This window comes from Cyprinus carpio, chromosome B15 (assembly GCF_018340385.1).
Source record: "Cyprinus carpio isolate SPL01 chromosome B15, ASM1834038v1, whole genome shotgun sequence".
Lineage (NCBI taxonomy): Eukaryota > Metazoa > Chordata > Actinopteri > Cypriniformes > Cyprinidae > Cyprinus > Cyprinus carpio.
The window spans coordinates 20,842,002-20,856,093 of NC_056611.1; the positions used below are offsets into that span (position 1 = coordinate 20,842,002).

The window sequence follows — 14,092 nt, forward strand, 5'->3', positions numbered from 1 at the left end:
TTTGTTCCAAATGTCTTGCTTACTTTGCATACTCATAATAGAGAATGCAGAAGTGCATATGTCATTTTCAGTGTTAAATGATATCTGCTATCATGAATGGCATTTTATGACAAACATCATTTATCATTAGGCAAATGTCAGGCCCTGTCATTTTATGGTATTTTCTGAATATACAGTTTTCAGCTGCAATATGTTTGCAAGAAATTTCTAAAATAGACATATGTAGAGAAGCATGTATGTAATGACAAAATAGATGTATTTAATGTAATGATAGTGTACATTTGGTGTTTGTGTATTCATAAAGACCATAAAACATTGTGAAAATTATTTTTTTCATTTACCAAGTTTTCTGTCACTTCAGTGTGAAACAATCAGTTTTTTTTTTGTTCTGTTAAAAAAATAGAAGTATTCTGCCTGCTTCTGTCATTTGACATGTAAACAAAAAAGGTCAGACATAATTTCTGTAAGTAGCAGTCTCATGCTCTGTTCTGTTTACACAGACATTATCCAGATTGGATATTTAAAATGATATTGAACTGAAAATACAGTTTGAGGGGAAGAGCCCTCAAGTACAAGTCTTCTTTTAATTAATCGGCCAGGTCTAAAATGTAATGTTTTTAATGTTGCTGGGTGTGTGTTAGTTAGACGTTAATTTCTGTAACTCCAATATTTGCGCAACATATTATTGATTTAATATAAAATAAATAACAGGTACTACTGAGCTCCATGTGCAGAAATATAAAAAAATAGGGTAATTCAAAAATCACAGGATAATGAGGCAGCATAGCCTATACGTAATGCGAGGACAAAACCATGCAAATGTAATCAAGATTATATGAAGCTTGTCTGCTGAGTGCATTTAAAGATATTTTTCTGTTAAATGAGAAAGTATCAAGTAGACATTACACATTGTAGCTTTAGAAATATTTTATTTGATTCAACGGGGATAACGGCCTAACATAAACTATGCAACATAAAAGAAGATAATTTCAGAAACAGTATAGTTTGTTCATATAATGAAAGACTTTGGTAATCAAAACAGCTTTGTTACCAACAGTCTTCAAAATACCTTCCTTTATGTTCCACAAAAGAAAGGTTTGAAAAGACACGAGGGATGTAAAAGAGTAAATGATGACAGAATTAATTTTTTTTGGGTGAACTATCCCTTTAATGTTTTTATTATTATATTTATTATTATTATTACTAATTAAATGATAATCTAAATAAGAAATAAGAAATATGCCGGCTGGTGGTGTTAAATGCCTTCAGTCAATTCATTCAAATGGCTGATTCATTCAGGAAAGAAGTAAACGGCTCTCTTTAGGTGTGTTTGACTTCATGTAGCACCCTGCAGACCTACCGGCGAGAGAAGCTGCTTGCAGTCGAGGGTGGAATTGAAAGCGAAAATGTGAACTCGGACACTTTCTTTTCCCAGTAGTGATGCTCCTGCGGTGTTTGCATACTCTTATCACAGATGAAGTGAATAACATGCAATATTTGTCAAATGCACAGACATTTCAGAAACGTTTTAATGAGCAACAGAAACACTTTTTATATACTGCATAATACAGTCCCACCTGTTCAAGAATAAAGTTCAACATAAACATACACTATTTAAATACCAAAAGTGGAGGTATATTTGCTCAGTGTTTTTTTTATTAAATGTGACTCAATATAACATTGTGACTACAGTAAAAAAAAACTATTACTTTTCTAAAAGCAGATTTGTGAGCAGTATAGGAATTGAAGATGTTAGAAACACACGCCATTGTTGTCATGTGTTGAATTTGGCCAATCGTGAAACAGATGTCGTCATTAGCGCTCCTGCTGCTCTCAAAATGCTATTGTGGTACTTTGATGCCACATGTAACAGTGACATGGCATTAGTTCAAGTCGGACAAAATTTCTAACCAGCATGCACTGCTTCAAGTCAGCCACCGATCGGTCTGTGCAGTGCTGCATGAAGTTGAACGCACCTTATATGAATGGAGCTTTGAATCATTGATTCACACAATTTGTTCAAAACGCGGATTCATTCAAAAACTAAACACTGCTATGTTGCTCGGAGACGCACAACAGTTCTGCTATGGCTTTAAAGGTAATATACAAACCCGATTCCAAAAAAGTTGGGACACTGTACAAATTGTGAGTAAAAAAGGAATGGAATAATTTACAAATCTCATAAACTTATATTTTATTCACAATAGAATATAGATAACATATCAAATGTTGAAAGTGAGACATTTTGAAATGTCATGCCAAATATTGGCTCATTTTGGATTTCATGAGAGCTACACATTCCAAAAAAGTTGGGACAGGTAGTAATAAGAGGCTGGAAAAGTTAAATGTACATGTAAGGAACAGCTAGAGGACCAGTTTGCAACTTATTAGGTCAATTGGCAACATGATTGGGTATAAAAAGAGCCTCTCAGTGTGGCAGTGTCTCTCAGAAGTCAAGATGGGCAGAGGATCATCAATTCCCCCAATGCTGCGGCGAAAAATAGTGGAGCAATATCAGAAAGGAGTTTCTCAGAGAGAAACTGCAAAGAGTTTGAAGTTATCATCATCTACAGTGCATAATATCATCCAAAGATTCAGAGAATCTGGAACAATCTCTGTGCGTAAGGGTCAAGGCCGGAAAACCATACTGCATGCCCGTGATCTTCGGGACCTTAGACTGCACTGCATCACATACAGGAATACTACTGTAATGGAAATCACAACATGGGCTCAGGAATACATCCAGAAAACATTGTCAGTGAACACAATCCACCGTGCCATTCGCCATTGCCAGCTAAAACTCTATAGGTCAAAAAAGAAGCCATATCTAAACATGATCCAGAAGCGCAGGCGTTTTCTCTGGGCCAAAGCTCATTTAAAATGGACTGTGGCTAAGTGGAAAACTGTTCTGTGGTCAGACGAATCAAAATTTGAAGTTCTTTTTGGAAAACTGGGACACCATGTCATCCGGACTAAAGAGGACAAGGACAACCCAAGCTGTTATCAGCGCTCAGTTCAGAAGCCTGCATCTCTGATGGTATGGGGTTGCATGAGTGTGTGTGGCATGGGCAGCTTACACATCTGGAAAGGCTGAAAGGTATATCCATGTTCTAGAATAACATATGCTCCCATCCAGACGTCGTCTTTTTCAGGGAAGACCTTGCATTTTCCAACAAGACAATGCCAGACCACATACTGCATCAATTACAACATCATGGCTGTGTAGAAGAAGGATCAGGGTACTGAAATGGCCATCCTGCAGTCCAGATCTTTCACCCATAGAAAACATTTGGCGCATCATAAAGAGGAAGATGCGACAAAGGAGACCTAAGACAGTTGAGCAACTAGAAGCCTGTATTAGACAAGAATGGGACAACATTCCTATTCCTAAACTTGAGCAACTTGTCTCCTCAGTCCCCAGATGTTTGCAGACTGTTATAAAAAGAAGAGGGGATGCCACACAGTGGTATACATGGCTTTGTCCCAACTTTTTTGAGATGTGTTGATGCCATGAAATTTAAAATCAACTTATTTTTCCCTTAAAATGATACATTTTCTCAGTTTAAACATTTGATATGTCATCTATGTTGTATTCTGAATCAAATATTGAAATTTGAAACTTACACATCATTGCATTCTGTTTTTATTCACAATTTGTACAGTGTCCCAACTTTTTTGGAATCAGGTTTGTATTCTTTGCAAAATTGAGGAAAAATACATAATATTATAGAGTTGTTGCCCTGCATCATATTTGTCAACTTTTAGCTGTATGAAATGTAAGATGACGTACAGGTCTGTGGGCGGGGCCATGCATTAACTGCATTAAAAGACTTGAATCACGTTTTTTTTTTTTTTTTACATTTTTTGTTATAACTAATTAAAGTTAACATGTTAAACTGACTGATCATCTCTGTAAACTTCAAAGATGTGAATTTGTGAAAACAGTGATGTCATGCTATGTGTGGTACTAAAAGGACAACTGTTTCCCCTTCCAGTGAACAGTTCTTAAAAGAACCATTTCTTTTTATAGTATAAAGAACATTTTAATAATCTAAAGAAGGCTTTTCCTCTATAATGAAAAGTTTCCATGGATGTTAATGGTTCTTCATAAAGAAACAGAAGCCAATAAAGAACGATACTCTGCTAATGGAGCTGTTCCTCATGTCTGCTAGGCCTGATTTAAATCTAATCAACATAGCCATAAGTATCAATAAACTATCACTAGATTAAAATAATATGACATTCTTTTTGACATGCACCTAAAGCAGGACATCAAACCATGTTTGAGATTCATTGAAAGTGATGATTATCAACTGACCAGATCTGGGTTGCATTTCCCAGTTGATAGACCATTGGTGGCAATGGTTTCTATGATCTACTTACATGCCTATGATTCTTCTGGAAAATGCTGCTCTGATCAGTATAAATAATTTCAGAAAACATGTACAAACATGGCTGATATCTACTAACTTTGCAATTTCATTTTAGATACTCTGGATTGTTTTGGTAACCCTTCTCTTCCACAGATTTTCTTGTCTTGAGGGGATTAGATGTGGGTGATGTCAGAAATATGGTTGTCTATATAAGACTAATGTGTTTCACTGTCTTTCATGATTGACTTCACTTGAATGTAGTCTCTTCTACTGCATGAGGTGAGAAACATTAATTGTGTTGTCTGTCAAGTTATATTATATAAAGATATTTTTGGGTAATTTTATATTAATATTTACTTTTCCATAGATTTCACAGGGCCATAATGGAGAACTTATCAATCGTAGTCAGTTTTGAGCTGACCCTGGATCCATTTTCTATCCCTCCAGGAGCAAAATATCCCATATTTCTCTTTGGCATCTTCATCTACATGTTTGGTGCTTTTTGTAATCTGACCCTGTTGCTCCTTATTATTCTGACACAAAGTCTCCACAAGCCAATTTACTTCATTTTGTTCAGCCTCCCTCTGAATGATTTTATGGGAATTACTTCCATGCTTCCCAAGGTTCTTTCTGACATAGTGACGGAAACCAATAATACATACTATCCCCTCTGTTTGCTCCAGGGTTTTCTGCTCCACATATATGGAGGTGGTGTTTTGTTCATTCTGGCAGCCATGGCTTTTGATCGCTATATTGCCATTTGTATGCCATTACGATATAATACTCTAATGACACCCAGAGCTGTTATGACAATTGTGGCTCTTGTATGGGGGGTTGACTTTTTATTCATTTGTACGCTGTTTTCCTTGCAGGGAATGCAGTCAAGATGTAGATCTCATATTGTGAGTGTGTTTTGTGATAATCCTTCACTTGTTAAGCTGGCCTGTGGTAATACTATAGTTAACAACATTTTTGGCTTATTTACAACAGCCATTATGCAGATTATTAGTGTTTTCATTCAAGTGTTTTCCTATGTGAAGATTTTGATAACCTGCTTGGTTACAAGTAGGTCTGACACAAAGAGCAAGGCCATCAACACCTGTGTTGCTCAACTGGTCATTTTCATCATGTTTGAAATTGTTGTAATCTTCTACATCCTGTCCCACAGGTTCTCAAATGTTAATGCAAATCTGCAGAAAATTATGGGAATGCTTATTTTTTTGCTGCCTCCTGTTATGAATCCAATTGTTTATGGACTGCACAGCCACGAAATACGAAAACATTTCCTTAAAATCTTTCACAGAAAAATCTCTACTTAAATGTGTTTCATTATATCAGTTTGTGCCAAGATTTCTTATAAAGCCTTCTGCTAATGTTCAAAGGCAATTCCGATAAATTCTTTTTAATATGAAGTCAGTAGAGAACAATTGCACAATAATTTTCACTTTTGGGAAAATTAATGGTTTCACATTAATGCCAAGACCTATATATGTTCAAAAATGACAAAGTCTGGTCTGCATTCTAATTTATTTATTTATTTATTTTTATTAAGCTATATAACAACAACATCAATAACAACAGATGTTTTGGCTACCTGCCTTCACCAGTGTAAGAATTTTTTGTTATATAGAAAATGACAAATATCAGGTGATCATAATCAATCCACAAACTCCAGATCTACATCTGAAACCAATTAAAGAGAACAATACCACATCAGGCAAAAAAAAAAAAAAAAAAAAAAACCTTCCTTATAAACATTGTGCCCATAATTTACCTCCTTCTTTAACATAAAAAGAGTGCAGACCAGTCTTTCGAGAAAACTTTTGAGAAAATTACCAGAAGATTAAAAGCACACGATTTTTTTTATTTGCTTTGTTCCAAATTTCTTGCTTACTTTGCATACTTATAATAGAGAATGCAGAAGTGCATATGTCATTTTCAGTGTTAAATGATATCTGCTATGAATGGCATTTTATGACAAACATCATTTATCATTAGGCAAATGGCAGGCCCTGTCATTTTTTGGTACTTGCTGAATATACAGTTTTCAGCTGCAATAGGTTTGCAAGAAATTTATAAAATAGACATATGTAGAGAAGCATGTATGTAATGACAAAATAGATGTATGTAATGTAATGATACTGTACATTTGGTGTTTGTGTATTCATAAAGACCATAAAACATTGTGAAAATTTTTATTATTTTTTATTTACTATGTTTTCTGTCACTTCAGTGTGAAACAATCAGGTTTTTTGTTCTGTTTAAAAAAAAAAAATAGAAAGTGTAGATAATCTTTGTTCTGCCTACTTCTGTCATTTGACATGTAAACAAAGAAGGTCAGACACATAATTTCTGTAAGTAAAGTAACAGTCTCATCCTCTGTTCTGTTTACACAGACATTATCCAGATTGGATATTTAAAATGATATTGAACTGAAAATACAGTATGAGGGGAAGAGCCCTCAAGTACAAGTCTTCTTTTAATTAATCGGCCAGGTCTAAAATGTAATGTTTTTAATGTTGCTGGGTGTGTGTTAGTTAGACGGTAATTTCTGTAACTCCAATATTTGTGCAATGTATTATTGATTTAATATAAAATAAATAACAGGTACTACTGATCGCTATGTGCAGAAATATTAATAAATAGGGTAATTCAAAAATCACAGGATAATGAGGCAGCATAGCCTAAACGTAATGCGAGGACAAAAACATTCAAATGTCATCAAGATTATATGAAGCTTGTCTGCTGAGTGCATGAGAAAAAGATAAAAAAACAAACAAAACAACAACAACAACAAAAAAACGCACGTATATACACACACACACACACACACACACACACACACACACACACACACACATATTTATACTTACATTTATATGTGTAAACAAGGACAGTCAGTTGATTAAAATTTTTAATCTAATTAATTTCATGATGTTTCGGTTAATTAATCTAATTAATCACAATTAATCTGTAAATAAATTCGACTGTGAAAATATTGAAAAAAATTGGCTTTGACCTTTTGACCTTTCAATGGTCGCAGCTATTGTTATGACGTGATATGACATCTGTTTGTAATAAATCATGCTTATATGTCATCAGCTGTGAAATTACTCAATATTTACAACATCCGTGAATGATCGGCAGCTGTGATATCACATCTGTTTTGTAATATATCATGTCATTAGGGATTAACCTTATGACAAGTGTTATAACATCTGTTTGTAATATAGACATCAGACCTCTGGTATGCAACGCAAAATCTGTTTGCGCTATTGTTTATGTCATCTGTTATGGAAGGCAAATGTTGTCTGTGCGTGACCATCTGGCGTCAGGTGTCCTTGGGGTGAAAGACAAATATTGCCTGTGCGTGACAGGCGAACTTAGGGTGAAAGATGTTATGGTGCGTCATGGAGTTGGGTTTCCCCATCAGTGACGGCTTAGAGAAATAGGGGTCCCCCGAATTTCTGAGGAAATCAGAAAAGAGCTGTGAAAAATACATAGACATGGGGCCCTATTTTAACAATCTAAACGCAAAGTGTAAAGCGCACGGCGCAGGTGCACTCAGGGCGTGTCCAAATGCACTTTTGCTATTGGCGCGCCCGGGTGCATGGTCTAAATGGGTTGTCCCTATTCTCTTAATGAGTAATGGGTGTTTTTTGGGCGTAATGTGCAATAAACCAATCAGAGTGTATTCTTCCATTCCCTTTAAGAGCCAGTTGCGCTCGTGCCATGATAGATTTGCTATTTACACGGCGGAATTTGGCAAGCGCAAAGACAGAACTCGTATCCGAGATGAAACGGAGCTGCTCATGTGCAAGCAAATAGATAGCCTAATTCTGAAACATGCGATGACTATCCATTATGACATGTAGGCATTTTTATATTTAATTAGCCTACAAAAAATTCTTATGCATTGCAATTCTTTAATTTTTAATATTTGGCATGTTTGTGTGCTGCTGTGCATCCCTGTGTTTAATAAGCAGCGTGTACGTGCGTTGTGGACCCGTATATACTAACGCGCTCTTCAAATAATAAAGAAAAAACATTGCGCCAGACTTTAGATCAGGTTTGAGTTGGTCTATGGTGCAGTCTATTTTCAGCTCCTTAAAATAGCAATGCGCCAGCAATGCGCCTGAACACACCTCTTTTTTAGACCAGCACGTTCATGGGTGCACAAATGGGCGCAAATGCATTTGCTAATTAAACAACGTGGCGCTGGACGGGAAAATGCTGTGCCTTGCGTCGCATTGCGCCAGGTGTATGATAGGGCCAATGGACTTCTTATACTCACCTAAAACCCCTGAGAAGGAATGGGGCAAAGAGATGATGGAAAGGCTGAAAACCGTACAACAGTAATTTGTGCTTGGCGAGGTTTCTCCGTAAAAATACGGACAGCGTGCAAGATTAATTTTTATTGGGCAGCAGGCGTATATTTGGGTACATATTTCAAGTTATGTCTTGAACGGTTACGCTCAATACGTCTGACGAAACCAAAGAATTTGAACAAGGCCTAGATCCCTGTCTGGTCTTTCCGGAAAAAAACTGGGATACATAGATAAAGTCATAGAAAGTAACAGCTACATGCAATATTGTAATCCTAAAATTCACGTCGTACTTGCAAACTCTGTGCATGCATTATGGTTAATGCATGCTAGAGTAGTCGATTGTGTCCGACAGCGCCGACTAGTGTTTGAAGTAGTCGATCACTTGACTACTCGACTAGTCTATGCAAGCCCTAGTTTAAACTATCAACCGGCATTGTATAACACGTAATATCCATACCAACCAATTTTTTCATTAAACTCAAAGTTTCTTATTTTTATTGAATTATTTATTTTTATTCATCAAGCTAAACGTTTTTATTTCTTTATTTTCAAATTAGTATACAACATTATGTATTTTATTTAACCCCATTTTTTTTAGATTGAAAAATACTCCCCAGTTCTTATCAGGAAAGACCAGACAGGGATCTTGGCCTTGTACAAATTCTTTGGTTTCGTCAGACGTATAGAGCGTAACTGTTCGAGATGTAACTTGAAATATGTACCCGAATATATGCCCGTTGCCCAGTAAAAACTCATCTCGGATGTCCGTATTTTTACGGAGAAACCTCGCCAAGCACAAATTACTGTTGTATGGTTTTCTCAGCGCCAAAGTCAGCCTTTCCATCATCACTTCGCCCCATTCCTTCTCGGGGGTTTTAGGTGAGTATAAGAAGTCCATGTCTATGTATTTTTCACAGCTCTTTTCTGATTTCCTCAGAAATTCGGGGGGCCCCTATTTATCTAAGTGAATGCAATCTGATGCCGTCGCTGATGGGGAAACTCCACCCCGTGACACACCATAAAATCTTTTACCCTAAGTTCGTATGTCACCGGATGGTCACGCACAGACAATATTTGTCTTTCACCCCAAGGACACCTGATGCCAGATGGTCACGCACAGACAACATTTGTCTTCCGTAACAGATGACATAACCAATAGCGCAAACAGATTTTGCGTCGCATACCGGAGGTCTGGTTTCTATATTACAAACAGATGTTATAACACTTGTCATAAGATTAATCCCTAATGACATGATATATTACAGGTCAGCCCCGAACCAGTCAGTTACGTGAAGGCGTTCGTGCCGCTCGCCCAGCTTGCCAGCTCCAGTGAAAGACTGTGGTAACCAAAACAGCTTTGTCACCAACAGTCTTCAAAATACCTTCCTTTATGTTCCACAAAAGAAAGGTTGGAAACGACATAAGGGATGTAAAAGAGTAAATGATGACAGAATTAATTTTTTCTTTTTTTGGGTGAACTATCCCTTTAATGTTTTTATTATTACTAATTAAATGATACTCTAAGAAACTAAATCTGCTGGCAGGTGGCGTTCAATGCCTTCAGTCGAATGAGAAGAAAGAAGTAAATGGCTCTCTTTAGGTGTGTTTGACTTCATGCAGCACTGCGCAGACTTATTGGCGAGAGTAGCTACTTGCAGTCGAGGGCGGAATTGAAAGCGGAAACGTGAAGTCGGACACTTTCTGTTCCCGGTAGTGATGCTCCCACGGTGTTTGCATACTCTTATCACAGATGAAGTGAATAACATGCACTATTTGTCAAATGCACAACATGTGGAACAGAAACACGTTTTATATACTGCTTAATACAGTGCTATCTGTTCAAGAATAAAGTTCAACATAAACATATACTATTTAAAAACCAATAAGGTGGAGGTATATTTGCATTTTTATTAAATGTGACTCAATATAACATTGTGACTACAGTAAAAAAAAGCTATTACTTTTCTAAAATCAGATTTGTTAGCAGTATCAGAATTGAAGATGTTAGAAACACACGTCATTGTTGCCATGTGTGTTAAATTTGGCCAATTGTGAAACAGATGTCGTCATTAGCCCTCCTGCTGCTCTAGGAATGCTATCGTGGTACTTTGATGCCACACGTGACAGTGACGTGGCATTCGTTCAACTCGGACAAAATTTCTAACCAGCATGCACTGCTTCAAGTCAGCTGCTGATCGGTCTGTGCAGTGCTGCATGAAGTCGAGCGCACCTTATATGAATGTGGCTTTGAATCATTGATTCATACAATTCATTCAAATGCGGATTCATTCAGAAACTAAACACTGCTATGTTGCACTGAGACACACAATAATTCTGCTACAGCTTTAAAGGTAATATATTCTTTGCAAAATTGAGCAAAAATACATAATATTGTGTTTAAAATATAACACAATATCAACTTCTTATTTACCGAACTGTTGTATGAAATCACATTTAATCTTGTGATATTCGGGACAAAATAAGCACTCATGTAATAGCCTACTGCTCTCCCTGCTCGTGTGATATCGTATGATATAAATATGAGACAAAAACACGAACGGGGCATTTTTGCACCAATATCTTGAGTTTTAGGGCATAACTGGATTTATGGAGTTGTTGCCCTGCATCATATTTGTCAGCAGTCAGCTGTATGAAATGTAAGATAACGTACAGGTCTGGGGGTGGGGCCATGCATTAACTGCATTAAAATACTTTAATCGCCTTTTTTTAATATAACTAATTAAAGTTAACGCGTTAAACTGACAGCCCTAATATACAGTATATAAAGGACTTATTATTAGAAAACAAACATATTTTAAAAAAGTAGACCTACTAAGGGCATGTTTATCATGTGCACCTTCTTTTCTTTTTAAAGTTATTGTGATTCAAACATTGTATATTTTTAAATACAAAAACAACTTACAGTCAAGCTCGGCATCCCAAAGGTATTATTAGTGGCATTTTTCATATTGACCTCTCAACAGCAACACAATTAGTGACACAGTTAGTTAATTATCGAGTTGTTTATTATATGTGACAAAACCAAGTGGAGGCCGTTAATGAAATCCCTCCAGATCTCATCAATCAGACTGACATAGGCCTACTAAAAGTCCCAATAGAACAATAAACACATGCATGTGCAACTGTTATTATTAGTGCAGTGAACTTAAAGTACCAGTGAATGTTGTGTTGAATTACAATGTATACATTTAGTTCAAATTTTACCATCCAAAGTGTGTTCTCTTAAAATGACATGGTTTGACCACCAAGTGAAGACATTCAAAAGTGTATGTAGATGTTTTTTTTTTTTAGACTTAAGCATTTTACATACTTTAAACAGAGTGAACTCTACAGTGTTTGTGTTCAGGAAACATCCACACTTCTGATTTAACACATAAAATGAATTTTATTGGTGTAAATAAATGTATTTTGATCAATTTGGTGATATTAAATAACATTTTTAACTTGGATAAAACCAGTTAATTTAGGTATTTAGGTTTGCACAACATAGTTATTAAATAAAAATGGAAGTTGTTTTATTCATTTTGTCCGTTATGACAAAACAACAGCACTTTGGGGGCATGGAAATGCCAGTTTTTAAAAAATGGTTTTCAAAGTGCAAGATTTTGAAAACAATATGTTATCATCTCTGTAAAATTCAAAAATGTGAATTTGTGAAAACAGTGATGTCATGCTATGTGTCTCACATGTTCAGTCTATAGGCATGAATTATTTAAGAATAGGTATGTGTGCAGGTGTGTAGTGTTTCTTTAGAAAGTGACATCACCAACAACTGGCTTGGCATACATAATACAGCGTTTTTAGTTGTTTTCACAGATCCGTGTGAATGAGGATTGTTTTGAAAATATTGTCACCTGTATGTGAAACTTTTCAAAAATGCCAAAACTTTTCTGTTAAAAACTGTTTTTATTACATTGCTGTCGTGTAATGTACCCTTAGTTACCTTTTTTAGGTTTTTGTTTTTTTCAGTGCATGTCAGTAATTTCATACAAGCCTATATTTCTTTTACTGCAGGGCCTATATTGCCCTACAGCCTTGCTTTCATAGCTGCCAGCATGTCTGTTTTATAATCAGTGCAATATCCCCAAGATCCCCCTTTGGGATCAATAAACACTCTTTTCAATTCAAGGAAAAATACCAACTTTTAAAGTCACCATCAATTTAACACTAGCCCTATTATTTTTATTATTAAAGCGTGTTCCTGAAACACATTTCAGATGTGCACAGATTTTTCAGTGCTAGAATTAATTAGTATATGTGGTATGCAGGGCGGACTTGGGACTGATTTGGGGGCCCTAAGCAAATTCCAGGTATTGGGCCCTAACACAATAAATATGTGCTCTTTTACACCAAACCATTATTTTGCTCGCTCACCCTCACAGTTTATAGTTTATTTATCCCTTCACAACCAGTAATTAGTCAACCTGATGCTGTTTTAAAACCATATTAGGCTACCTAATTTTGTTTAGGATCACAAAAGAAGACATTATAAATGAAAAAAAAGAAGCTTGCACTTGTCCATTTCATAAATTGTAAACTTTTTCAATCTTTTTACAAACATAAAATTATCACATGCAACTCATTCCATTTTCCAAATGTTTTGAAGGCGTATGGTAGGGTTTGCAGAGAAGCAAACCGAAAATATAATCTATTTTTAGTGAAAATCTCCAGTCATGCATTCATGCATAAGCACAAAAGAGAGTCATTTTGAAACATCAAGATAAATAAAACTATGAAACACAGTACTTTCTTTACTGATGTGAATATCTCTGTTCTGAGACAGTCAGACAGTAAACAGCCTAGAATACATGCAAAGAGTGCTCTGTCTATAATCACTAAAAGCTGTCACTCACTTCTGTTCATTGTGATCTCATGACATTCCATTAATAAGCTCTCTACACTGGACAATAAATCTCTTATTTACACCATATCTACACTTTGTTATAATGAGAGGATTCCCAAGATTGCAGATCTCAGCACTTTACAAAAACTCAGTGTTTTTTAGTGGTGAGTGGATTCTAACTTAAACACTTCTGGTCATTGCGTTCAAGAAACCAACAGATATGTCTATGATTGGCTACATTGCTAAATACTGAAAATATGTTTCACCATGATCAGATGGCCGCCCTTAGCAGCCGCCTGCCCTGTTTATATCTTAAGTCTGTCCCTGGTGGTATGTATGTATGTCAAGTCTGTTTGAGAATCTGTGTCGTATTTGTGACAAGTATTATGCATTATTCATCTTTAGGGGTTATAATGTGGATGATGTCAGTATGATGACTGTCTATATAACTTGAATTTGTAGAAGACAACAACATACTTTAGTCTCTTTTAACTGAGGTGCTGGTAGAGGTTTGAAGTGCAGATGAA

General features: G+C 36.0%; 1 protein-coding gene across 1 annotated transcript; it reads left to right on the top strand.

The window, feature by feature from the left end:
- The first annotated feature begins 4,756 nt into the window (after positions 1–4,756).
- LOC109076279 (olfactory receptor 51I1-like) lies at positions 4,757–5,692 on the top strand. Its single transcript, XM_019092007.1, has one exon. It carries the CDS (start codon positions 4,757–4,759, stop codon positions 5,690–5,692), a length of 936 nt encoding a protein of 311 aa, XP_018947552.1.
- The last annotated feature ends 8,400 nt before the right edge of the window (positions 5,693–14,092 follow it).